The 26,011-nt window shown below is 43.4% G+C and overlaps 1 protein-coding gene across 1 annotated transcript; it reads right to left on the bottom strand.

Annotated features, from left to right (window-relative positions):
* Window positions 1-5,306: 5,306 nt before the first annotated feature.
* NRSN1 (neurensin 1) lies at window positions 5,307-25,949 on the bottom strand. The gene is made up of 4 exons (XM_049105982.1): window positions 25,800-25,949; window positions 24,020-24,095; window positions 15,893-16,090; window positions 5,307-6,858 (listed from the first exon to the last, which is right to left on the bottom strand). The coding sequence occupies exons 3-4, from the start codon at window positions 16,088-16,090 to the stop codon at window positions 6,460-6,462; spliced, it is 597 nt and encodes a 198-aa protein (XP_048961939.1). The 5' UTR covers window positions 24,020-24,095; window positions 25,800-25,949; the 3' UTR covers window positions 5,307-6,459.
* Between the last annotated feature and the right edge of the window lie 62 nt (window positions 25,950-26,011).

Raw genomic sequence — 26,011 nt, 5'->3', positions numbered from 1 at the left:
TTTCTCCTCTGGCCCCATCCTGGCCTCCTGCAAAAAACCTTGCCCTCTGCCACTACTCAGCCTCGTCCCCCAGGCTGGCCTGTTGCACAGCTCTAGAGGGTGCTGATCCCTTGGGAGCATGCAGCTTGGTGGCCTGGCTGTCCCAGAGGCTCCGCGTCGGCTCCTGGGCTGCTTTAGCTGGAGTGCACTTGATACAGGCTTCCCATGGGCGCAGTCCCTCCCGGCTCTGGCACCCTGTGTGTTGCTTCTCCCTTGAAGGCTCTTCTCTCTCTCTTCTACCCGTCCATTTCCACCCCCTCGAAAGAATAGATTCCTCCTTAGGCCAGGATCACTGAGATCAACTTCTACTCATACTTCAGGGCATGGATTAAATATCACTTCCTCAAGGAGGCCTTCCCAGAAACTGAATCCAGGATAGATCCCTTCACGTACACAGGATCCCTGGATGCTTCTTTTTTGTAGACTCTGACACCACAGCGGTTTGCCACAAGTCTGGAGCAGGGATGGAAATGGTGTCTGTCCTGGTCTTCTGTGGGTGAATTAAAATAGTCCTGCCTCCACTCTGGCCTCCTTTCTGAGGCCTGAGAGGCGACCTCTTTTAAAGATCCCTGTTTGAAGTTCTTAGTGACTCATTCCATAACTGCAAATAACATACTTATGTATGATTTCTTGATTTATTCACTGAGGCAATATTGACTGATTTCCTAGCATGGGAAGATGAGGGTTTCATTTACCTTCTCTGTAGCTCATTTTATTCCCTGTCTTCTTTCTTATGTTTGTGTTTCATTTTTAGTGCTTTCACTGGGCTATCTTCATAACTACAAATGATAAACTTAAGCCACCACCTGTTTTTATTTTTTGTTTACTTAATTACTTTATTTGTTGAGAGAGAAAGGGAGAGAGAGGGTGAGAGAGAGAGAGAGAGAAGGGGCCAGGGAAGGGGGAGAGAATCCTAAGAGGCTTCACACCAGGAGCTCAATGCAGGCTCGATCTCACAACCCTGAGATCACAACTTGAGCCAAAATCAAGAGTCAGAGGCTTAGCTCACTGAGTGACCCAGGTGCCTCCTTTTAAAATTTAATTTAATTAATTAATTATTTTTGAGACAGTGTTTTTTAGTTTTTCTTTTTTTATTCTTATTTTTACACCCTTTTCTCCTTTCCTTGACCTTTATATAGTTTCTCTATTTTTATCTCTTTTTTTTTAAGATTTAATTTATTTATTCATGAGAGACACACACAGAGAGGCAGAGATACAGGCAGAAGGAGAAGCAGGCTCCCCGCGGGGAGCCTGATGTGGAACTCAATCCCAGGACCCCGGAATTCCGACCTGAGCCCAAGACAGATGCTCAACCACTGAGCCACCCAGGTGCCCCTAGATAGTTTCTCTTAATTCCTCACTAGATCAGATGATAATGTCAGTTTTCCTACCATTGTCTCCCCATATCCTTTCCTTTCTCTTTTCCAAATCTTGCTAGCTCCACCTGTATTGCTACAGCATCAGATTTATCACATAGTCTGTTTCATAATCATATTCTAGGCATTTTGTTTGTCTACAGTTTGATTCTGCAGGTTGAAAACAAGTAATTGGTTTGCACTTTGTTGACTTTGTAAATGTTTGTTGTGGTGGAACCCTCAGATGGCAGGGTTTGGTGGGCTCACGTCCCAGCCCCTGTCCCACCAGCAATAGACTGTGTCTGGTGGGAAGAAAGGTCGGATTTCACATAGCTTCTCTTGTCTTAAACTCATCAGTTCTTCCCCAGGATTCCAGAATCATGCCTAATAATTTGGACCATGATTTCATTGTGCACTTTATTTTTACATTTTTTCTTTTAAGCATTTATTTATTTATTTTTAATAAAACTCTAGACCCAATGTGGGGTTTGAACGCATGACCTCAAAATCAAGAGTCTCATGCTCCATCGACTGAGCCAGCCAGGGGAGCTTATTTTTAAATGTTTTTTTTTGGGGGGGGTTTCTATTGCTTTATTTTTTTCTCCTTGATAAGAGTCAATGTATCTTTCTGTAGATTAACCTTACCATCTATTGTATGAAATCACAACCCTTCTCTCTTCCCACTCTGATTTTTATTATTTTATAGATGTCTGGTTGTTCTCTCTGGAAGCTTTCTTGGATGCTTCTTTCTTTTTTGTCCTAAGATTTCACAAAAATGTGTCTTTTTTCTTTACCCATTCACCATGTTGAATATTCAGCACAGAGAGAAGGAATTTTCTTCTATTATTTTATTAATAATCTTTTTCCCTTTTTCCCCATTATCTTTTTATCTTTGATCGACTCTGTCTTTTATTTTTGATCTCTTCATAAAATTTTACGAGAGGGGATTTTACTTTTTGGGAAGTGTTTTCAAAGTATTCGTGTAGTAATTTCTTATTTTAAAACTATTTGATGTTCTCTTTTATAATATTCAATTTGTCTTATAGTGCAATTTCTTCTTGAAGACTAATTAGATTTTTTTGTAAAGTTCTACTGTGATTTCTAAAATACTTGTGTTTATCATGGAATCTCTTATTTTCCATTTATCCTCTGTCAGGGTGCTCATCTTCCCCAGGTGTCTGATGATTCTGGCTATAGTTTCCTATTTAAGGATGAAGGACCAAGTTGTTTGCTTAGGAGTATTGGAGACAATGACTCTGCTCTTGACCAGGCCATTCTAGGTCTTCCATCTGTCTCTCCCAGGAGTGAGAAGTATGCCTGATAACTCTGTGTCAGTGAGGAGGGCTCCTTGGCTGGAAGATTTTGCTTTTTTTATTTTTTTAGAAGATTTTATTTATTTATTCATGAGAGACAAAGGGGGAGAGAGAGAGAGAGAGAGAGAGAGAGAGAGAGGCAGAGACACAGGCAGAAGGAGAAGCAGACTCCATGCAGGGAGCCCCATGTGGGACTCAATCCCAGGTCTCCAGGATCCTGGGTTGAAGGCGATGCTAAACCACTGAGCCACCTGGGCTGCCCAGATTTTGCTTTTAGATGTAGTAATGCCAAGCTGGCCATTAGACGGGGCTCCCCAACTCAAATGTTAGGGCGAGGAGAGCTTCGCTTTGAGATACTCATTTGCATACTCTGACCTTAGTTCTGTGCAGAAAATCCATTTTCTCCCCTGTACACACACATACACACATGCACAGGTGCACACACACACATTAGGTATGCAGAACTTTTAGTGCCTATCAATCATCTATTTTCTGTACTGCCAGCACAGCAAATGCCTGGCTCTAAATACAGGTATGATAGTTGTTTTAAATGACCAGATAATAGTAGCCCATAGCTTTGACAGATTCACTTTCGAGGGTTCACCCTCATGAACATATGATCTCTGTACCCAAACAGTGAATAGTCTAGCTTCTAATGGAAGAAACAGATGTGTAAACAAATCACTGTGATAAAAAGAGATAAGTGTGATAGAACATGTCTGCACAAAATGCTGGCTGCATGGAGGAAGAGACAGCAAGTCTGAGCCAGAGTTGGAGAGGGAGAGGGAGGAAACACCACAGAGAGCTTGTTGGATGGAAGCGTAGCCTGCAGACTCCAGGGCCAGGCTGATGAGATTTGAATCCTGGTTCTTCCTGGGCAAGTTTTCCTGTTTCCTCCCCTGTCAAATGGCATATGACAGTAACTCTGATCTAACAGGGTTTTGGGGGAGAATTAGATGGATTACCTACATAAAATGCTTCCACTCAGCACATGGTAGGTCCCATTATTATTGCTATTATTTCCCAACGTGGCCTTGAATGATGGGTTCAACAGCCAGCGATGGGCAGATGGTTATTGCTGGGAGGAGAAGCAGTGTGAATGAAGGCATGCTTCGGGAGGCTGGGATGCAGGGCTCTGGACTGAGTGTCAGAATAAGACTGGGAAGGAGGATCAGAGGCTGGGAGGCCTCGGATGCTTCTGGAGGGCCTGCTACAGTCTCCTGCCATCAGTTCTCAGGCTTGAGATGCTGTGCACAGAATAAGTCAGGGGATCTCTAACCTATATACACTGGAAAACTTGTTGGGATCCCATTTCATAGGTGGCACGGATAAAATAGGATCAGTAAGGACATCCAGTGAGAAGAACATCCAGATGTGTCTCCCTGCAGAAGACAATGTGGGAAGGGCCAGGGAATCATTGAATGAAAATCCTCGGAGCCTGGGACAGGGGTGGAGTGGTTAGTTAGCCATCTTAAGACGTGTTAGGCTTGCAGGTAACTTAGAATGATAGGATTTGGTCCAAGTTGTGGAAGGTTTAGAAAGGAAATTTTGGAAAGATATGGGAGTAAGCTTACAAATCGTGTAGAGCCACCTTAAGAGGCAGGGGCTTGCCCTGTGAGGCAGCAGAGGTGCATCACAGAAACTCCTGAGCACTGACTAGTTCCGTGCTGATGTGGGTGGGCCCACTGCACACTGCACACTATACCTGTGTGATCTCCCAACTAAACCCATCCTGTTTCTCCAGTTGCAGTGTGAACACCATCTGGCCAGCTTCCCTCCCCAGCTGTGGGCATGCATTTTCACACTGGAAATTTCAGGAGCAGGGAGGAGAGACTAGCTCTCCACAAGCAGGCAGGTTGAGACCAAGGCTCTAGGGCCATCCTGGCCACCATTCCACTGACATCTGCCCCCTCAGGCTGTTCCCTGTCAGTACATATGGCCTGAGCTCTCTCCAAAGATCATTCCTCTGCTTTCCTACAATCCCTCCCAAGGGCACAGGGATGGTCCTCACAAGCACCTGCTCTCAGATAACCCGGGCAGGACAGGAAAGCCGGGAGATGCTGAATTGCTTTTTCAGAGCCAGCCTCTCCTCTCTGCTCTTGGTTTCCTTTAGGTCTTTGTGGGGAACAGAGCTGCTTTTTAATGGCTGTTATCATGCCTGTACCTAAAGGTTCCCAAGCCCTGCCACCATTATTTGTTCATTGTGGAGGCTTGGCAAAGCCAAGTCTCACCCTCCAAGATTCACTGGTGCATGAGGCAGAAGCAAGCACGGAAAGCTTCAAGTGATGTTGCCTTGAACAGATGCTAGGGGCTTACATAAGGCTCCAAAGGATAAAATTAAAATGCTATTTCCACAGCAAGGTGAGAACGTGAGGAAATGGGGACAATTTCTCCCCAATCTGGCCCATGATCCTTGTTGCAGGTGCCCACCTGCCCTGGGTTTCCTGCTGGACCATGCATAGCAAACAGTGTGCAGCCAGAGCACCAACCGTTTGCTTGGTTCTTCCAGGGAAACATGAGAGCTTATATGGCCTCAGGACCAAGACTTGCATGTTGGAGAGACAACAGCCATGGTGAAGGAATGACAATACAAGTCAGGTCTGCTTGGTCACATATTTTATTTATCCAGTGAAGGAAGAAAGAAAAGAGAGACAGAACTCGAAGGTGGCACAATTTCTGAGAGAAATCCAAGGTCACATGTTCCTTAGTCCAGTTTGAATCCACAGATTAAGTCCAAGTGCATAGGGATGAGACGAGCATCTTGCTGGAGAATAAAATATCTTATCTGAGAAAGAAAACCCTTTTTAAGGTTAATCTCTACTCACGGGTTTCTTATTTGAGGATGGCTTACTTTGGTCTTTATAAAAACATGACAGCGCTCTATAAACTGCTCAGGTTGGATATTGAAAGGTGAGTAGCTGCTGATTCGGAGATTTTCTGAGAGTTGGGCTCTCAGACAGTCCCACTGAGGTGTGAGCCATGGGGATATCACAAACATGTCCCCAGGGAGACATGATGACGGCGGCAAAAGAGGAATCTCGGCCACCACATCCAGGATCTTTGTCATACAGTTGGGGAAACTGAGGCCAGGGGAGGTTAAACGAATCCCCCAGGGTCACACAGCTAGTTCATAGTCCTATCTCATTCCCTGGCTTCTGGACACCGCACAGACACTCCCAATATCAATCTCTTCCCTAAGATTCTAAAATTGGCAATATTAGCTTTTCAGGTGAAAACGTTGGAAAAACCCAAACAGAGCAAAACAAGATTTGTGGAGAACTCCAATAAATTCGTATCCAGTCTCCGTAACCTCGGGGGAAGATAGAGTTGAAAGACTAATGTTGGGGTCAAAACCAAGGAGCTCGATTTTTCTACGGACACACGTGACGATATCTTACACGTAGTGAGACAGGAACGGAAGGAGCACCACACAAGGAAGATCAGGAGACCAACATGAGAAAGTAAAACACAGCACGTCAGCCGTCGGTCACCTGGTCTAAACTGCTGGGTGCTCTCCCCGGGGTGCGCGGGAAGCAGCAGAGCATCACGGCGTCTGCGGGGGGAGCTCCCGAGGGCACCTGCCGGCCCCGAGCGCCCCAGAAGCGGTGCGGCGCATCCCTGGGGTCTCCGCCCCGCCGCGCCCCCGAGCCCCCCGAGCCCCCCGAGCCCCCCGAGCCCGGCCGCCCTGAGCTCACGCCCCGACCCCGACCCCAGCCCGCCCACGCCGCGTGGGCACTGGGACCCCCAGCGCTTCAGGAGGCCGACACGGGCTGGACACTGTGCACCCTGGACAGAGTGACCGGGATCTTGGTCTCCCCGGGGCCCGGAGCTCTCGTGATGGGCTGGGCGGGAGGCCTGACGTCGGCGATCCGCTCTTTGAACTTCTGCTGGAAGAGCTTCTCTTCCTGGGAGCAGCTCCTCACGAACACGGACATCAGAAGACACCCCGCCATGGACGTGCCCCCCAGGCAGAAGAGAACCGCCCCGGCCAGCTTGCACGCGTCGAGGGCTCCGTTAAACTGCACGGCCTGCGTGTCCACCACCACAAAGTCGGCTTCCCCGAAGGCTTCGATTTTGGGGGGCACCAGGAAGCCCACTGCCAGAACGGTCAGTCCAAGAATCACAAAGACTGTGCCCGAGATGAGCCCGACCTGGAGAGAGACACACGGGGGTGGGACAGAGTGAGCACAGCTCTCCCGAGCCCTACCTGGCAACACATGGTTTTGGGGACAAGTTCATATTCCCGTTCACCCCAAATCTGTATCAGACGCCTACATCATTTCCTAACTGTAAAAGAAGGTGGCAAAAGGAGGCCACCAGGAATCGGCCGCCCTGCCTTGATTTTCCCTTTGAGCTTTCTGTTTGCACAAGCTTTGCAGCTGACCAAGCCGCCTTTGGTTTAGGTGGTCTCGTTCAGGCTCTGATGAAGAGCAAGGCCGCTCTGACATCAGGACTCGCTTGACTCCATCCACTAGGTCCTGATGCTCAGAGAAGCTGGCCTGGCACTCACAGGGATGCTGTGTTATTCTCCTGCTGATAGAATCTGTGACACAGAACATTAGTGTCAAATGAGCTCATCCCACGCCCGCGATGAAGTGACATGAAACAAGCCCGCTTTGTCGGTGTCTAAGCACAGTGAAAACCACCTCATTGTGCAAATCACAAAATATCAAAAGCCTCCCCCCAACTCCCACCAAGTAATACGAACAACAGCTGCTTCTTTACCAATTACAGCTTTAGTCCTACCCTCATCTGCCCTCCCTGTGGGTAAGATTTCTTATTTATTTGTTATCCAATCACAGGACTGATCCTGACAATCCAGAATGAACTCTAGCTCTATAGACCCTCTGCCTGCCCAAAGCCCCCATCCCATAATACATCCTTCCTCACACTCTTATTGGAATACCCCAGGAGACCCTCTGGTGTCACCTCTCTCACTGTGGTGAGTGATAAAGTCAACTTGTCCAACATACAGGTATGTTCCTGGTGATCTGAATGGAGGATGCTGGCAATCCACATAACTACCCACTCCTTCCCCAAGTTACTGGGAAGGAATTGCTTATGTTTAAGGGTTCAGGAAATGTAGCTTCAAGGAAGGAAGGTCACTGGCCCAAGGACAGATGACAGTTACCAAGTTGCAGAGGCAGGGCTAGAAGCCACAGAAGGGCCCCCAGGCCATGTCCTTTCTCGGCTCACATGGAGCCACTCGGGGTTTCCTTGCGCAGGCAGATGTTGAGAAGCCCTGGAAGTGGTGGATGGGAAACGAAACTGCATTAGCTCCAGTTTGAATAAAATGTAACACATGGAAGAGAGAGAGAAGACTGTATACCCTTTAGTGGTTTGGAATGGACAGATTCCAGCTTGGGTTCTAGGGCTGCCAACTAGTACTTCAATCATACAAGGAAAGTTACTTAAACACTCTCATCCTTTTTTTTTTTTTTTTTTTAACACTCTCATCCTTAATTTCCCCATCTATAAAATGATGAATGATAATCAGAGTCGTGGTGAAAACCAAGTGAGGCCAGGCTCAAAGGCACTCAGCCCGGAGCCTGGCTAAGCAATAGACTGTAATAAGTAGCTATTATTACATCTATTTGAATGCACCTCTTGTGAAATTATGCTACATTGGCAACAGCATTGCAATAATCTGAGCACTTGGACTAAGGAACAGCTAATGTAGTTATTCATCTTTTAAATACATTTTTCATTTCCTCCTGTTCCTCATTGCTTCTAGCTAGCATGACAAAGTTGGAGAAAACCCAAATGGCATACCACCATTTAATTTTGAGCTTCGAATCTAAAGTATATTTATTTAACTTACTTATTAAACTTCAGGGTAATACACTAATAAAGAAGGTCTGGATAATAGAAGGAAAACATATTCACAAATTCATCAGAGAGCTAGTGTGCTATTATCTTTTGTGACCATAGCATAGCGTTTGACATGTTTTCCACTTCATCCTCACAAGCATCTTATGAAAGAGAGGTATTTTTATTCCCATTTCAGCTATAAGAGACTGAGGGACATCGGGTGGAAGAAGAATACTGCAAAGCCCTGTAGCTAGCAGGTGGTGTGAGCGGGCTCTAACCCAGGTCTGTGTGACTTCTAAGCCTCACACTCCACTTTTATTCTCCTGTGGTACTTCACCAATTACTATTTTGCATATTACCTGCTATTATTTTTATTTTTAATTGCCACAGAGTTTTAGTCACCAATATGGACACATTTCCAAAATGTAATATTGTAAAGAAATTGAAAAAACAGAGCCAATATCATGTCTTCTGAAAGAACAAACTAAACTATTCTACATAAGATCTAAATACTATACTATAGGAAAAATTAGGTTGTTAAATATAACATTTTGGATGGCTTTCTAGATTTTTCTAAAAATAGTGACAACTTCACCTCCAAAGACCAACCATTATTTGTAACTTAAAAATGAGTCACATTGGAAAGTTCTGAATGCACAAGCTAAATTAACATAAATATCCATGGTGACATGCCTCGCATGTCACTAAATCATCTTCCTCAAGAATTGGCACTGATTTTCAGGAACTGAGCACTGTGGGAATGTATCCATCTCAGTTTCTGAGGTTCTCAAGAGCAACCGAGGCCAGTGCTCTCCGACTTCTATTTCTGTCTCACTCTCCATATCCCATTCCTGCCTTACACGCCATAAATATTCCTAACTGAATAACTTGAACTGCCAGACTGCTGAATACGGAGCCAGGTGATTGATTCTCAGAGCAGTCTGCTCCTCAACTGAGCAGTGCTTTATAGATTAAAATCCACTCTTGGAATCTCACTCAGAAGCTAAAAGGCAAACTAAGCCTTGCAGATGGCAGGACTCCTGCTCACTTCAAGAACTGGAAAGTGGCTGGCCTCCCAGCGCCTCTTCCCTGTTGCATCAGAGTATCAGAAGGAGGCCTGCCATCTGTGGAGGGGAGCATGACGGTGGCGAACAGCCCACTCCTAGGACACAGAAGGTGCCCTCAATGCAAGTCTAAAGAGGATCTCTGAGACATGTGCCCAGAGAGGACCCTAAACATCGTGGAAACACATTTGGGAGAGTATGGGAAGGCGGGAGTGGCGGGGCAGCCATGGAATCTAAAATACACTGTGTCTTAACTGAGAGTATGACGGAGGTGAGAAGGGATGTTGGGATGCATCAGCTTAACCCTGGTACCATCCTGGAGTATCAGGAGGAATAAAGATTTTGGGAGTGATGCCATTACAGAACCAGAGAAACTATCTCTGGACACAGCTCTAGGCTGAAGAGGTCCTTGATCTAAGAGAAAGGGGCTCTATTTAATAGAGAGAGTTAAAACATGCAACACAGAGGCCCTGGAAGGTCTGAGAGAGCAAGCAGCCCTGTGTGGGTGCACGCAGAGAGCGGGAAAACCACAGGGCGGGGGCCCTCTGGGGCCAGGAGCAGCCTGGCGCTCCTGGTGGTGGTGGTGGTGGTGAGGTCAAGCCACTGCTGAGACACAAGGGCCTATTTCAGCTGTGACAACCCTTACAACAGCAGAAAGGAGCAAGAACAGCGACTTTGATGGCCTTCCTGGCTGTGGGGAGGAGGTGTGAGAATCCAGTGTCTGCTGCTGGAAAGGGGCATTGGACAAGGAGGAGGACCCCGATTCCAGAAATCTGCTGCTTCAGGCTGCCAGCCAGAGCCTGCTGTTCCTCTGACCAACATCCCCGGCATCATCTGCGTGTGAGCCACTGAGGTCTAAATATACCTCTGTTTACTCCAAATAGCAGGGCTGGCAGCAGGAGCTGTCGCAGCTGTTCTGGCAGAGAGGATGTGGCAATGACTCCTGGAAGCAAGAACCAGCATGGCAGGAAGGATGCTGGGGGCGCTGGCTGGAGCTGAATGTGAAAGGAACCATCTGGGTTCGAGGTCACACTCAAGGGAAGCTCAGCCAAGATGGAAGTCTGGCACTTCTTCTCCATCAGCCCCAAGGCCACCCTGACCTTTCCTCAGCAGGACCTGGGCTCGGAGTGCTGTCACCTCCCAGCGGTGACAACCGATTGCAACTCATCTGGCCTGACCTGCCTGTAGGTACACTGAGCTCTACAGAGCAACCACTGATGCCCAGGTGTGATCTGAAGGGCTCAAAGATCCCTTGCCAAAGGGCATGGTGACGTGGTGCCCCACACTCAGTTTTCTACCTTATGGAGGCTCTGTCCCTCCAGCACATGAACACATTCAATTGTTTCCATCTTCAAAAGCCATTCCAGAGCCCCGTGTCTCTCTTTAGCTACTGCTTGAACCCATGCAACTCTTGAAACTCAAGCTTGGTCCCACAATTTCCCTGAAATTGGCTTCTCTGAGGTCACCAAAGACCTCCTAATCGCCAGATCTAGTATTACTGCATTTGATTATTCTGCAGTCAGGGATTCTGAGCACTTGCATCTTCTTAAAAACCCACACTCTTGTCCCTGTCACAACTTTCCTGTTTCTATAACTGCATCTTCAACAACACACTCTCAACCTGTTTTGCCAGGTGTTCTTAAACTAATGGTGTTCCCCAGGGTTCCCCCTTGACTCATATCTCTTGTTGAAGATGATATCTTTAGGGCTGAATGTGTGACCATGGTGTCAACTCCCACCAATAAACCAGTGACTTCCAATTTCCATCTCCAGCCTGGATTTCCTTCCTGGGCTTTATCCCCGGATTTCTGACAGCTGGTAGGAGGACTTACACAAGAACATCCGAAAAGCTCCTCAAACTGAAAATATTCAATATTCCTTGCTTGTTTCTTTCCTTCCTTCCTCCCTCCCTCCCACTTTCTCTGTGTTCCTGCCATCCACCCATCCACTGAGCTCCTCTCATTTCTAGTATAAAACCAACTCTGTAACACCTAGCAAAACTTTGAAGAAGAATCCAAGACACAAGTTTAAACTCTGGCTTATCTCAGAGCAGACAGGAGGAGGGTGTTGGGAGTAAACAGAGGGGCTACAGAGGACACAGTCTTACCTTGTACTTGCACATTACTGTGGATCACCCTCTGAGAAGTTTCTACTATGGGAGGAGGAAGATCACTCTGAGGTGAGGAAAGCATAAATGGGGTAAGGAGATTGCTCCCATTCGTTTATACCTGCCTTCCTGAGGTGATCTGCTGCACAATCAGGTGGCAACAGCCTTAGCCAAGGTCCAGTGCAAGAGTAAGAAGAAAAGTCCCCCCACAGCCAGTTTGATTCCTGGGCAGTGCAGTAGGTGGCAGGGGGCAGGAGGGACTGCATCACATAGACTTTTGCAGGTGGCAGGAGTTGCAGGCATTGGGGTAAAGGAGTTGTGGTTGAGGCAACCATGGGGTAGAACCTGTGAGGTACAGTGTGTGTGTGTGTGTGTGTGTGTGTGTGTGTGTGTTTACACCTGACTGTGACACAACCTTCCCAAGAAAGCCTAGCTTTATTTCTTGCTGTACTCAAGCTGGAAGCCTCTGGAGAAATTTAGATTTCAGAGCTTTTCAAAGTCTTCTGTGATCTAACTCTGTATTCCTTCCCCCATTCGTCTCTGGACCCCTGTCTTCCAACTTGTACTTTACCCCGGCCGTACTGAGCTATTTGCAGGCTTCTGAATATGCCATTATCTCTTCAGGATTCAGCTTCTGCAGGACTCAGTTCTGAAGGACCCAGTTTCTTCCTACCATGATGCCTATTTCCTGCTTGTTCAAGGGTAATCTCTTTGGGGAGCCACTTCCTCTCCAGGCTGCTTCAGATCCTTTCTGCTCCCAAACCCCATGCTCCCACTACGGACTGTGACTACTTTTAGAGTAGTGTTTATCATTCTGGATTTGTAAGTGTCTGTGAACACGTCTACTTTCCCTATTTATGAACTCCTTCAGGTCACGGCTCTATCTAACTCACAGGTGAAGAATAGCATCTTATTCACAAACAATTCCCAGAGCCTCCCACATAACCTTGAACACAGCAGACATACAAACATTTGTAGAAAGAAAGAATGCATAGCATTGTGAAACACAGGTTATACCACATGACAGGGCAAAGATTCTAACTCAGGCTCATTTGATTCCTATCTCCATTCTCATTAAGTCCATCCATGCTGCTGGTTGCTAAGGAGCCTGCTCCATGGCAGAGTCCCACGGAAGTACCTGGGTAGAGCCCCTCAAGAGAGACCAACGCCACCTTAGTACCACTTTACTCGGAATGGGGAGAGGGCAACCCATGAAACCACCTACAGATGCAGTTTGAAACGAAAGAAAAAAACAACCATAAAAAAAGAATCATAATTAGAAACACGTGCCTAGAAAACAATCACTGCCTTACTCTATATTGATACCAAGCATTTCATAAACCCACTGGCATGAATTCACTTGTACTTCCTATGAAGAACATGAGGAACAGTGAGTTTATTCCCTTGGTAGAGGTGAGGTCTCTAAGAAGTGAATTCTTAGATGATTCAGGTTGACTATAAGCCTCTGAATGCCCAGTCTCATGTTTTGTGGTTAGGTTCTGAGTTTAAGATTTGGATTTCGCTGGAATATAAACTCTGTGAGGCCGTGAACTGGAGCCTGTTTTAAGTCTCTGAAGTAGGTCCAGCATAGCAGGGTGGGTGGTGGGGGTTGTGGGGGGGGGGGGACTTTTGAATCTTGTTTGTGTAAAATAGACGTGAAAATTCTGAATTCTGAAATCTGAATTCTGGGGTTGGTAATCTACTGTGAGTTCTTTATTTTTAATCCATCCCTATAGGTTATTTGATGGATTTATAGCTTCTCAAGTCACATAACTGGTAGTGCCTTGGAACCACGTGAATGGTTTCAATATTCTGTATGACAGTGGCATTTCAGACTCTTGGCACAACAGATCCTGTCAGGCAAATATTTGTTTTTTTGACACATGGGGAAGCAACTACCCACTTAACTGGGTAAATACAAGATGTGTCAAGCTTGGCTATGCATTTAATTGGTTCAGGCCAGTAAGGATTCATCAGAGATGACATTTCTACAGGGCAAGAATGTTGGCTCAACCAATTTTAATACAGAGTACATGACACTTGTAAGATACTGAATTAACACAGGTCTCAGGTAATCCATGTTAACAACTGTGTTACCCACTGCTTTATGTATTAACTAGGTTTCACGTTTTATTTCCACTTCAGGACCCAATGTTTCATATGACATCGGATAGATAGTAGGAGCTAATATGCCGAATGCTTGAGTGCATACCAGACATCTTTCTAATTCTTACAATTTTACCTGGTAGGTACGATAAGCATCACCATTGGGCCCCACTATGATCTTGCCCAAAGGTACAGTGCTTTAAATGGAAGAGCTGAGGTTTGAACCCATGTAATCTGAGGACAGAGGCCAGGCTCATAAACATTACACAACATTGCTTCTTGTTAAACTACATTGCCAGTAAATTGTAAGTTTATGTCAACATCAATGTTAAACATTCTGGGATCTTTTGGGAGAAGACTGGGAATGACTGGGATCCCAGAGCTGGAGGGGACTGGAGGCCCCTCCAAAGGTTGTACTTCTCAGCATTCCTCCCTAAATCCTCACTTTGTTCTTGATTTCTGAATGTTCAGACATCCTGATGCCTCTTCTATGTCCATACTCTCTTTTGGATCATTTTATCTAGTCCAGTTCCTCATATATTCTGTATGTGAGAGACTTCCGATCCATGAGCTGCATTTAAATTACCACTAGAGATCCCCACTCACATGTCTAATAGGCATCTCTAGCAAAACATGGCCAAACTCAAACTCTTGATTCCTCACCACTCTCACTGCTCTCCCAGTGTTCACCATCCCAGAAAATTATGACATCACTCAGTAAATAGCTTGGGTCACAAGCCTTAGAGGCGTACCTGACTCTTCTATCTCTCATGTGTACTTCATTAGCACATCCTGACAGCTTGGTCTTCAAACTTTATGCTACGTCAGATTACTTCTCACCATCTCTACCAACACCACCTAATCCAAGCCATCATTACCTCTTGCCTGGGTTCATTCAGACCCTCCCAAATAATCTGGCTGCCTCTACCCTTGTCCTCCTATAATCTGTTTTCCATACTGTAGTCGGAATGATCCTGTTAAAATCTTAGTCAGATCATGGCACTCTTCTGCGAAAGACATTCAGGTGGCTTCCCATATCTCTCAACGTAAAAGCCAGTGTCCTCATTATCATCTACAAGGCTCTACATAAATCATGTGTCCTGTTATTTTTCTGGATCCATCACCTGTCCTTTTTCCCACTCTTATTCTATGTCAACCAGACTGGAACTCTTGCTATTTTTCAAGCACGCCAAATTTGTTCCCATTTTACCATTTGGACTTGGTATTTCCCAGCCCAGAAGGACCTTCAGCTAGGTAATCTTATGGTCTGCTTCCTCAGCTCATCCTGGTACTTGCTCAAATGTCATCTCCTTTGAAGGGGTGTCTATAAACAGCACACTAAATACCAGGCCTCCATCACTCCCTACCCTCTTGTCCTCATTCATTTCTCTTCACAGCACATGTCACTACCAGACATTCTGTTATTTGGATTATTTGTTTATGGTTTATTTTCCATGATAGGTTGCAAGTTCCAAGAAGGCAAGGGATTTTCCTTTTCTGTTTACCACTTTAATTTCTAGCACTTTGCAACTTCTTGGCACATAGTAGGTGCTCACTAATTATATGCTGAATGACTGAATATATTGTCTAATGAGGTGCCTTCATGTGAAGAAGCTGAAGCTCACAGAGCCTCATGATCACATCTGATAGAGGTAGAACTGGCACACTGACCATTGTATTAGGTCTCAGCATCAATCTCTCTCAATAGCCAATGATTTCTTCTTAATAATTGTTGTAATCTGTCAAATGATACTTACCAAGCCTATAAGGGAGGCTAGAAGCGTAATGTTTTGCCTATGGGTGGCTTCACAGCTGGTGAATTTAGTGGCACATCAGTCACAGTAGCAAAAATAATAATTAATGATGACACTTATACCTATTTGTGTTTAACCTGCAAATCAACAATTGTACTGTGTTCAGGGGCTTTCTTCAGCCCAAGGCTTCTATTCTCCTTTCCTAAGGGAAGAAAAACCACTTAGTGTTACCAAGACTGATGCACACAGAGAGGACCAAACCCCTCAGTTCTTCATAGCTCCAGGGTTTACCATTTCCAATAACGTTTTCATCTCTTGACTCACACAATTGTTCTTTGCTTACCTTCCAGAATACTGAGCTCCACCTATTAGGGGATCTCTGGATCTGGAAATCATCCTCATACTCCCAGATTGAGGTGGTACAGTCCTCATAAAACTGGTGCAGGTAGGACCGGACTCCATAGCGCTGGTAGTTACCCTCAGTAGCAGTCTGTGCCTGCTTGGACCGACAGATGTTGCTGCAAGAACTCATCCTTCGCATCTAGAATGACAACATCCACAGGCATCAGCCCCACGAGCACTGGCTTCAGGATTAAGAGGTGAGAACCAGGCTGAGTAATGTTAGTCTATTTGAACAATTCTCTTTTCTTAAGAGAAGAGACATTTTTAAAGAGCTCTGCTTTTCTACTTAATGCAAAATTACCCCCAAACACTCAGTGACTAGAAGCTGGTTCTTCATAAATGAGACATAACAGCACAGCTCATTTAAATTATGCAAATATTTCAGCAAGAACCACATGAAAAATGGCAATAGAAAAGCGGATATTTTCATTGTCTTGACAAGGAATCTTTAATCACTTAGAATCCAGTAGTCTTTACACTTACATGTTAAAGAATTAGCCAGATACTCTCACTTGCTACATATGGAATTTGTCTTGGATTGTCCTCTTGGATGCTTAACCATGTTCCCTTGTGGAGAATACATGGTGTTACTCTTTAGCAGTTTGCAATTTAGCTTTCAGATCTCATGGATCTTGCTCTAACATTTTAGCTAAATGTCACATTGTACAGAAGCTGTATTTGAAGGCTGCTGAGCAACTTACGCTTCATGCTTTATTAATCACAAATGGCTCAGCCAATAATTTACACCTCACCAACCCTAACACTAGATATCTCAGTCATTATTTGTGGATACATGTGTCCATGTGGGATGATAGAACACAGTGAAGAGGGTAAACCCAGCCTTTCATTACATTGCATGAAGCGTCTACTATACACAAGAGGCCAGAGAATTGTTAAATGAAACTATGCTCTAGGTGGGCTCTTTGAGACTCTGTCTTCCTAAGATGGAAATTTCTACTTGATTTAACCTAATCAATACCTTTTAGAGAAAAGCATTTGGTTATTAATTCACATAAAAAAAAGGAATTGCTGACAGACAGCAATTTTGGTGAGTAAGGAAGCTTTTAGTAATTCTCTGGTGTTTGGTTTTCTTATCTCCATATAAGCAGATAAATATGTAGCTGAAACGTGAAATACTTTTTTAGATTTTCTAGTTATCCTCCAGATGGGTTTCCCTGTATGGACATAGTCTCAAAATGACAAAGCAAGAAACAATGTAGAAGGATATTTTCCCATTGAACCAAGTTCTCTCAGGGCTTGTCCTGTAATCCAGACTAAAAGAAGACATATAAAATGTTTCCAATTACTTATCAAGAAACCACATAGTGATGTTTATCTACCTACAAGGAAAAAGTTAATCTAAGCTTCCAGCAAGGGTCCCTGTGTGGGCACTTAGTTTGGTTGGATAAAATTATGGGGCTAGGGGTACCTGGGCATCAGTGGTTAAGCGTCTGCCTTTGGCTCGGGTCATGATTCTGGGGGTCCTGGGATAAAGTCCTGCATCAGGAGCCTGCTTCTCCCTCAGCCTATGTCTCTGCCTCTCTTTCTGTGTCTCTCATGAATAAATAAAAAATAATATGAGGCTTAAATCAAAATTGAAGTTAGCATTGTCCTGTCCCATGGCCACAAAGTGAATCCATAAAATTATCTTGTAATGTGTGCTCTTAGCCAAAAATGGTTTCTGGTTAGAAAATGCAGTCAAATTCAGGAAAAAAAAAATGGCCCGATCTTAGAAAAAATGATGCAAATAGGTGCTACCAATGGTGACCAATACTCTCATCTTTTAAGTGTTGGTCAGTATTACGCTTAGTGTCTCTCTGCCTGTTTCAGACATGGTAGCCAGGAGAAATCACCCAGGAAGAGAGAGCAGGGGAGACAATTAAAAACAACAACTTCTTCTTCTTCTTCTTCTTCTTCTTCTTCTTCTGCTTCTTCTTCTTCTTCTTCTTCTTCTTCTTCTTCTTTTTTCTTCTTCTTTCTTCTTCTTTCTTCTTCTTCTTCTTTTTTTACTTTTAAACATTTCAGAAGGATATTATTTCATAAAATATAAATATATTAGAATGTACGTTGTCTGGAGCAGCAAAGTCTGTTGCATCTAATGCTTTTTTTTAGCATAATTTTCATATGTTAAGTGTTAGGATGATCTCTTTAGTACCTTTAGTTTAATGCCTTACAATGAAGATGATAAATAAGGGTCTATTAGTAATGATACATAAGTAGACTAATTTAATTTTTTAAAAGATTTTTTATTTATTCATTTGAGAGAGAGAGAGAGAGAGAGAGAGAGAACATGAGCATGAGCAGGGAGGGGTCAGAGGGAGAAGCAGACTCCCTACTGAGCAAGAAGCCTGGCACAGGGCTCCATCCCAGGACCCTGAGATCATGACCTGAGCTGAAGGCAAATGCTTAACTGACTGAGCCACACAGGCACCCTCATAAGTAGAATAATTTTATTTTATTTATTCTTTTAAAGATTTTTATTGATTTATTCATGAGAGACACAGAGAAAGAGGCAGAGACATAAGCAGACTCCCTGTGGGGAGCCCGATGTGGGACTCGATTCCAAGACCCTGGGATCATGACCTGAGCCCGGGATCATGACCTGAGCCAAAGGCAGATGCTCAACAACTAAGCCACCCAGACGCCCCTAAAGGCACTTTTTAAAAAAGACATTCTAATAAAATTTTGATCAAGGTGAGAAGGGATTAGTATTTTACTAATTCTGTTTTGTCACTGAACAAACTAGGCACAGAAAAGTCATCTGCTAAAGGTTATATCATGAGTCAGGGAGCATATGAAAGATGACAATACAGAAAGCAGGAGTATGGACTGAATTACATACTTGTATAATCAGACCAACTGATCCAAATATGTATTTTCAGGTTTTCTATAAAACATCAGAGACTTTAACATGGAGAAAGGACAAAAATAGGACAGGAGCAAAAAGAAATTCCTCATAGCAACAGTATGAGTTATTTTGCTTCGATGCCAAAGTCACGTTTGCTCAGGGGTAGAGCTGTGATATAGAGCTGGATGGTGTGACATATTGTAGTCCCTCCCCACACTGCTGGTTTCTGGCACACAAGGTCGAGTGTTCCTGCTTTATAGGATGGGACTCAGTAGTCCAACTTTGTTAAATAAAATATGGGTCAAATCATAGGGATAGAAAGTGTTCTAAAACAAATGTTTTTCAACAACAACAACAAAAAAAACCCCAAATGTTTTTGAGCTTGACTGATGGGAGGCCCTACTCTAAGAATAAATTTTTAGTGATGTTGGATATGTGCCAGGAAAGGAATCCCACTGAGCCTTATTTTCTTCTCCAGGCATATGAAGCACGAGAACACACCCACTGTGCTAAACACCCAGGGAAGAGAATGGGTTCTAATCCTAGTTCTTGACCTACAACATTTTGGTCATGACATTGCAGGTAAACTCATTAACCTCCTTGGCCTTTGGTTTTATCATCCTTAAAGTAAGATGTTGGGCCATATTGCCTTGAATTTCTTCCAGATACAATTTTCCAGGAATCTTTGGCCATGAATTTACAAAACAAGTCAATAATTTTGTTGTATAAACAACTGGGTTTACTGATTTCCCATCTCCTCTCATACTTTCATTGATTGATTGTCAGATTCTTTATCATCATCATATATATGAAGCTTCAGTTTAAAACAGCACATAAGCTACTAGTTAGGTCAGTTACTTGGTATTAAGTAGACTAAATAGTTGTGAATTGTTTATTTGTTTAACAACTTAATTCAGGATTGTATACATTGCTTAAATAGCACAAGTGTATCTCAGATTTTGTAAGTTTGGTTCCAGACCTCAGCAATAAAGCAAATATATAAAACAAGTTTAAATAAACTTTTTGGTTTCCCAGTGCATATAAATGTTATTTATACACTATACTGTAGTCTACTAAGTGTGTAATAGCATTATGTCTATTAATTTAAAAAAATGCTTTATTGCTGAAAAATGTTAACCATCATCTGAACTTCCAGCAAGCCATAATCTTTTTGCTGGTGGAGGGTCTCTGCCTCAACGTTGATGGCTGCTGACTGATCAGGGTGGTGGTTGCTTAAAGGTGGGCATGGCTATGGCAATATCTTAAAATAAGACAACAATGAAGTTTGCTACATCAACCGACCCTTCCTTTCACTCGGACTCCTAATGGCCACCATAGAGGTATTGATTGTCCTAATTTCAATATTGTTGTGTCTCAGGGAACAGGGGGCCCAAAGGAGAGGGAGAGAGACAGAGGAATGGCTGGTTAACAGAGCAGTTAGAACATATACATTTATCGATTCAGTTTGTTATCTTATATGGGTGTAGGTCTCGGCCCCCCAAAACAATCACAATAGTAACATCAAAGATCACTGGTTACAGATTGCTGTAACAAATATAGCAATAATGAAAAAGATTGAAATATTGTAGGAATTACCACAATGGGACACAGAGACATGAAGAGAACAAATGCTGTTGGAAAAATGATGCTGCTAGTCTTATTTGATGCAGGGTCGCCAGTTTGTAAAAAAACCCTCAGTTTGTAAAAAACATTATCTGTGATGCACAGTAAAGTTAAGTGCAATAATATGAGGTATGCCTGCAGTCCCTGGGGGTCTTAGAGGTTTCATACATCTTTCCATATATATAACTAATTGGATTCATTCTTTGAGGAGAATGATCATTAGAAAGGAGTTTTAAAATATAGCATGTTAGGGGATCCCTGGGTAGCTCAGCGATTGAGCATCTGCCTTTGCCTCAGGGCATGATCCCGGAGTCCCGGGATCGAGTCCCACATTGGGCTTCAGGCTTCCTGCATGGAGCCTCCTTCTCCCTCTGCCTATGTCTCTGTCTCTCTCTGTGTGTGTCTCTCATGAATAAATAAATAAAATCTTTAAAAATAAAAAAATATATATAGCATGTTACCACGACAATTTTACACCTACAAAAACTCAACAGAATTATAATTCCTCATAGGGAAGCCCGTAACTTTTTGTCTCAATATAGAAATGTTATAGTTATTTAGAATCTACCTGGTTGATTGATACCTCCAATATTATGAAGAGGATACACAATGCCACTTGATAAAGTCACTTTAAAAGCTGGGCAATTATTATAAAATAAAAAGGAATGACAAGAAATGGAAGATATGTCCAAAGGCTTTTCATCTTGGCTCAGCATTTACCTAATAAGCAATGTTTCATGAGAAATCTGGTGTTTGTATTTGAATAGCTATAGCTATAGTAGCAGCTGCAGAAACAATAATGTTCTATCTATGACTCTTACTAAGTGATGGATTCTAGAGATGGCTTTGCTTTAGATAAAGCCTTAACATTCCAGAAAATGCATGAAGGGGTGGGGGGTGGTGAGTGAAAATATTTTCTAGTCTTGTACTTAAATGAGTCCATGTGAGTATTCCTTTTATAAACACCCCAGCTCATGTTTGATGTTGTGTCCTTGCTGCCAGTATGGCCATCATGATGGAGCATGAGCAACATTAACATCTGGCTGTTTGGTCCTCTCTAAAGAGGGAGTTATTTTCATTCTCTCTGAAGGACATTCTAGGTGCTAATTAGTGAGGATCTGTCCGTGGTTTTCTTCTTTTTATAACGTCTATGGTATCTATCTCCATTGCATGCATGGTTATACATTTAGATGGATATTCAACTCTTGGCAGCACAGCACACCTGTCATGTCCCAGAGACCAACTAGAAGAGAAAATCATTCCTTAACTCCTTTCCCAAACTCTTCTGGGAGGCTTCCTATAATTAGCATGTTCAATGTCAGCACTCAATCACTCTCTATCCTCTTGTTCAAATTTGTATCTTTTTATAAGTGCTTGTTACCATCTGATGCTCTCTTATGTGGTTTATTTGCTTATGGTCTGACAGCCTATGTTGTGATGGACTGTAAGCTTCATGAGGGCAAGTGCTTTTTCTCTCCTATTGACAAGCACTTTGAAACTTCTTGGCACAAAGCTCCACATGGGCTGGTGTGGATGATGGCCTGAGTTGTCCTTCCTTTTTCATTCCTCCCTTCCTTCCTTGTTTTTACAGCACTAATTATGCACCAGATTATGTGAAATAATAAAGATGAGTGGAGCTCAGTCTGCTCTCAGTGGATACTTAGATTTGAAGGAGAAACACTTCTCGGAGCAAGAAGTACAAAAAATGGGCACCAAAAGCAGGTGTTTGCTGGAGCCCCTGGGTGGCTCAGTCAGTTGAGTGTCTGACTCTTGATTTGGGCTCAAGTCATGATCTCAGGGCCATGGGATCTAGCCCTGCATCAGGCTCTATACGCAGCAGAGAGTCTGCTTGAGATTCTCTCTCAGCCCCTCCCCCTGCTTGTGCATGTGCTCTCTCAAATAAAAATAAACAAATCTTAAAAAAATTAAAAAAAACAACCAAAGTATTTGCTGCTGGAGAAAATGAAAATGCTGAGAATCCCTTGAACAATTTTCCTTAAAAATTTTTTAATTTAAATTCAATTTAGGGGAATCCCTGGGTGGCGCAGCGGTTTGGCACCTGCCTTTGGCCAAGGGCACGATCCTGGAGACCCGGGATCGAGTCCCATGTCGGGCTCCCTGCATGGAGCCTGCTTCTCCCTCTGCCTGTGTCTCTGCCTCTCTCTCTATGTCTATCATTAATAAATAAATAAAATCTTTAAAAAATAAATAAATAAATTCAATTTAGTTAGCAGATAATGTATTATTAGTTTCAGGGATAGAATTTAGTGATTCATCCGTTGCATATAATACCGACTGCTCATTACATCACATCCCCTTCTTAACGCGTATCACCCAGTTACCCCATCCCTCCACCCCCTACAGCGACCATCAATTTGTTTGAGTTAAGAGTCTCTTATGTTTTGTCTCTCTCTGATTTCATCTTATTTTATTTTTACTTCTTCTCCTCTATGAACAATTCCTCTTTAAGGAAAACCCATATGTGTATTATTATGATCTCTATGTGTACCAAAATGCTATAGTATCAATTTTTTGGAAATTTGAATTTCAGTCAAATAAATGCAATTACTTTTTATTTTACTTGAAAAATGTTCATTGTCATGAAAACAGAAATAAATATGCCTCACAAAACTCCAAGAACACCACAGACTCTATATTATTTGTCTCCATGAGAGAAGAGAGGCAGAAAATTGAGGCACAAAAAAGATTAGTGTTTTCCCATGGCTCCATGTGTGAGTCATTTGTGAGGCCAGGCACAGGCCCTGTTCTGTTTATTCTCTTTGAAATATCATTCAATTTTTCATACTGCTTTTCTTTCCCATAACATCATTCTGAGATAATGAGAGTGAAGTCCCCATTAGAGCCACTTTTCCACAGAGCCAGTGCTGCAGGGTATAGGCACAGAACTGCTTTAGACCATTTATCCAACACCAAACCAAAAGGTCAATTTGCTTAAAGGACTCAGTCTCAGTGTGGAAGCAGGAAGGCATGAAAGCCTGCTAACAGCTTTTTCATTTTTAAATCAGGCATTCTAGAATTGTATAAGCATGACCTTAAAACTTGAAAATGTGTTTCTACCAAAAGATCATTTCAGAAATATTTTCTTTCCTTGGAAGTGTGGTAGAGATTGTAGCTCTATATTATGACTTTGTAATACCTTATAAGTCAGTAGGTATGTGGCCACTTTTATAATTTTTTTAAAGGTTTAGTTATTTGTTTTAGAAAGAGAGAGAGAAAATGAGCAGGAGGGGCAGAGGGAGAAGGAGAGAGAATCTCAAGCAGAGTCTGTGCCAAGCATGAAGCTGAACACAGGGTTCAATCTTATGACCCAGAGATCATGACTTGAGCTAAAACCACGAGTCAGCCACCCAACCAACTCTGCCACCCAGGTGCCCCCACTTTTATAATTTTTTAAAAAGGAGTAATGATACGCAATTGTCTTATTACTTTTTCAAGATATTTTTAAGTAAGGTATACAAGGTCCAAAACCAAAATGAGAAGAGAAAAAGAACCCATATTCTCTTTAAACCTCCTCTTTATCTATATTCAAATCACAAGGTGCTTATGAATTCACATGTGACAAGGATGGAGTCTTACCTTTGAAGTCTCCCTCTTTCTCTTCTCCTTGTTTAGCCTTTGACCTTTCTTTTCAATGGCACATCATCCTTCAAATCTATTTAAGAAAAAAAAAAATCTCTGCAGAACGTGATACAGATAAAAATCTAAATTCCATAAGCCATTCTCGTGGCTGTAAAGAGTAATTTTAATGTTGACATAAACACTGACAAAGGACTTCTTGTTGAAGAGCAGGGAGATGTTTGTTTTTAACAAAAGTATGTGTCTTTCATAACTTTTTAATGGGCTCTCATGAGACTTTATAGGGTAAATGATTGGGGTTTATAAACTATAACACACTATGCAAACCATATTCTTATTTTGATATGGTTATATGCCATGTAGTCAGTAATACAACTAGACTAATACATCCGTATTTTAAAAATTCTAAATAAAAAGTTTATTTGCTCCCTAGATACTCTAGAATTGATTTATTTGGTGCCTCTTCTATTACATTGTAAAATAAATTAATCTTATAGCCATTGTATTTTCTGATCTGTTTACAAGCATTTTAGACTTATTAAGTTTCTTTAAATGATTTACTCATTGGGTTGATTTTTTTTACTTCTATATCCATTTCTTCCTATCGTGATCATTTTACTTTCCATCTGCCTAAGAAAAGCAGGTGCCCATGCAAAATTTAATTAAAAAGCCACTGCCTGCTATAGAGCTACTGGCTTCCTACATTACTCTAGTCATGTGAAATAAAATAATAGCTGGGGGATATTTTTCAAGAGGTCACTAAAGATTCTTTCTGACGAGCAGCTCCTCATCCATTTGGAAGAGAACCTCAAAGACTTGAGTGAACAAGCCTAGTTGATGCCTGACAGACTGTTTCCAGTATTTTCCAGTTTCAGTCTATATGAACCATAGTCAAATGTTCTTCAAGACTCATTTCTTTGCCCTAAAATTTTATTTTGCAGATGTTATGTGTGCAGATTTGGGTGGTGGTGGTGGTGGGGGGCAAATTTTATTAGGGTCCTGGATCTGGATAAGCAAAGAAAACAAGTGTAGCCCCCCTTCCCCCATCTGTGCCTCTCTCAACTAAATGTCCTTCCTTTTTGTCTTCTCTGAAGGAAATGACTGCACACATGCCCTTCGCCGAAGGCTGGGCTGGGCTGGAGCCCGGGATCTCTCCAAGGTGCTGAAAGCATTTCTGCTACAGAGCCAGGAACCAATTAAGTAAACACCAGCTGCTGTTTAACCCCAGCTCAGTTTTCTTTGAGGTCATCAGCTTTGGTCTGACCCCCACCCAACGCCTCTTTCTAACAATACAGAGAAGTAGGTCTTGAGATAATAGCAAAGCACTCAAGTATCTTTGAATATGGCAAAGGAATGGGGAGGGCAAGGGGGGCCGGTGAAATCCAGCTTAGAAACCAAATCAAACCAGCTTTGCAAACTCCAAACACGTATATTTGACTCTTAACCTAATGTAGAACTTTTCTTGTCTCCGGGGAAAGAAACTCTTCAGTTTTCCCTGTACACCTCCCAAATCCTTACGTAACACAGACCACACAAATCACCAAAGCACGGAGTTGGCTTCCCATAATTTGTATGGGTTCACGGATTTTAATATGCATGATATTTGCAGAGATTTGTGCACCTATAATAGACGCGAATGGGTGAGGGGTGTGTGTGTGTGTGTGACACAGATGCAGAAAAACAGAATATGCAGATTTGTGCGTGAGGAGCGGGGAATGAGAGAAGGGGAGGAGAGGAGGAATCGGGGAAGGACAAGCGGGGAGGCTCCGCACGGCTTTACCTGCCGCCTGCGATCCCCCGACCCGTGGAGCAAGTGCAGCCGGCTAGCCGCAGATCTCTCGCAGGGGTCCCATCGCCGCCGCCGCCGCCGCCGCCGCCGCCGCCTCGGCTCCCGCGTGCAGAGCTCAGCCCGCGCGTGATTGACAGCTGGGCGGCCCGCGCGCTCCAGGCCGGCGCGGCGGAGGCGGGCCCGGAAGGGCCACGTGCGTCCGC

The sequence above is a fragment of the Canis lupus genome, chromosome 35, assembly GCF_003254725.2.
Source record: "Canis lupus dingo isolate Sandy chromosome 35, ASM325472v2, whole genome shotgun sequence".
Classification (NCBI taxonomy): Eukaryota; Metazoa; Chordata; class Mammalia; order Carnivora; family Canidae; genus Canis; species Canis lupus.
This window is presented reverse-complemented; position numbering and strand designations above follow the sequence as displayed.

Bases quoted from the DNA above. Each gene is read 5' to 3' on its own strand.
- NRSN1 (XM_049105982.1), bottom strand. From the start codon at position 16,090: ATGCGAAGGATGAGTTCTTGCAGCAACATCTGTCGGTCCAAGCAGGCA. The intron at 6,859-15,892 runs GTAAGCAAAGAA...GTCTCTCTCCAG, and splicing joins GGAGCTCAGTATTCTGGAAG to GTCGGGCTCATCTCGGGCAC.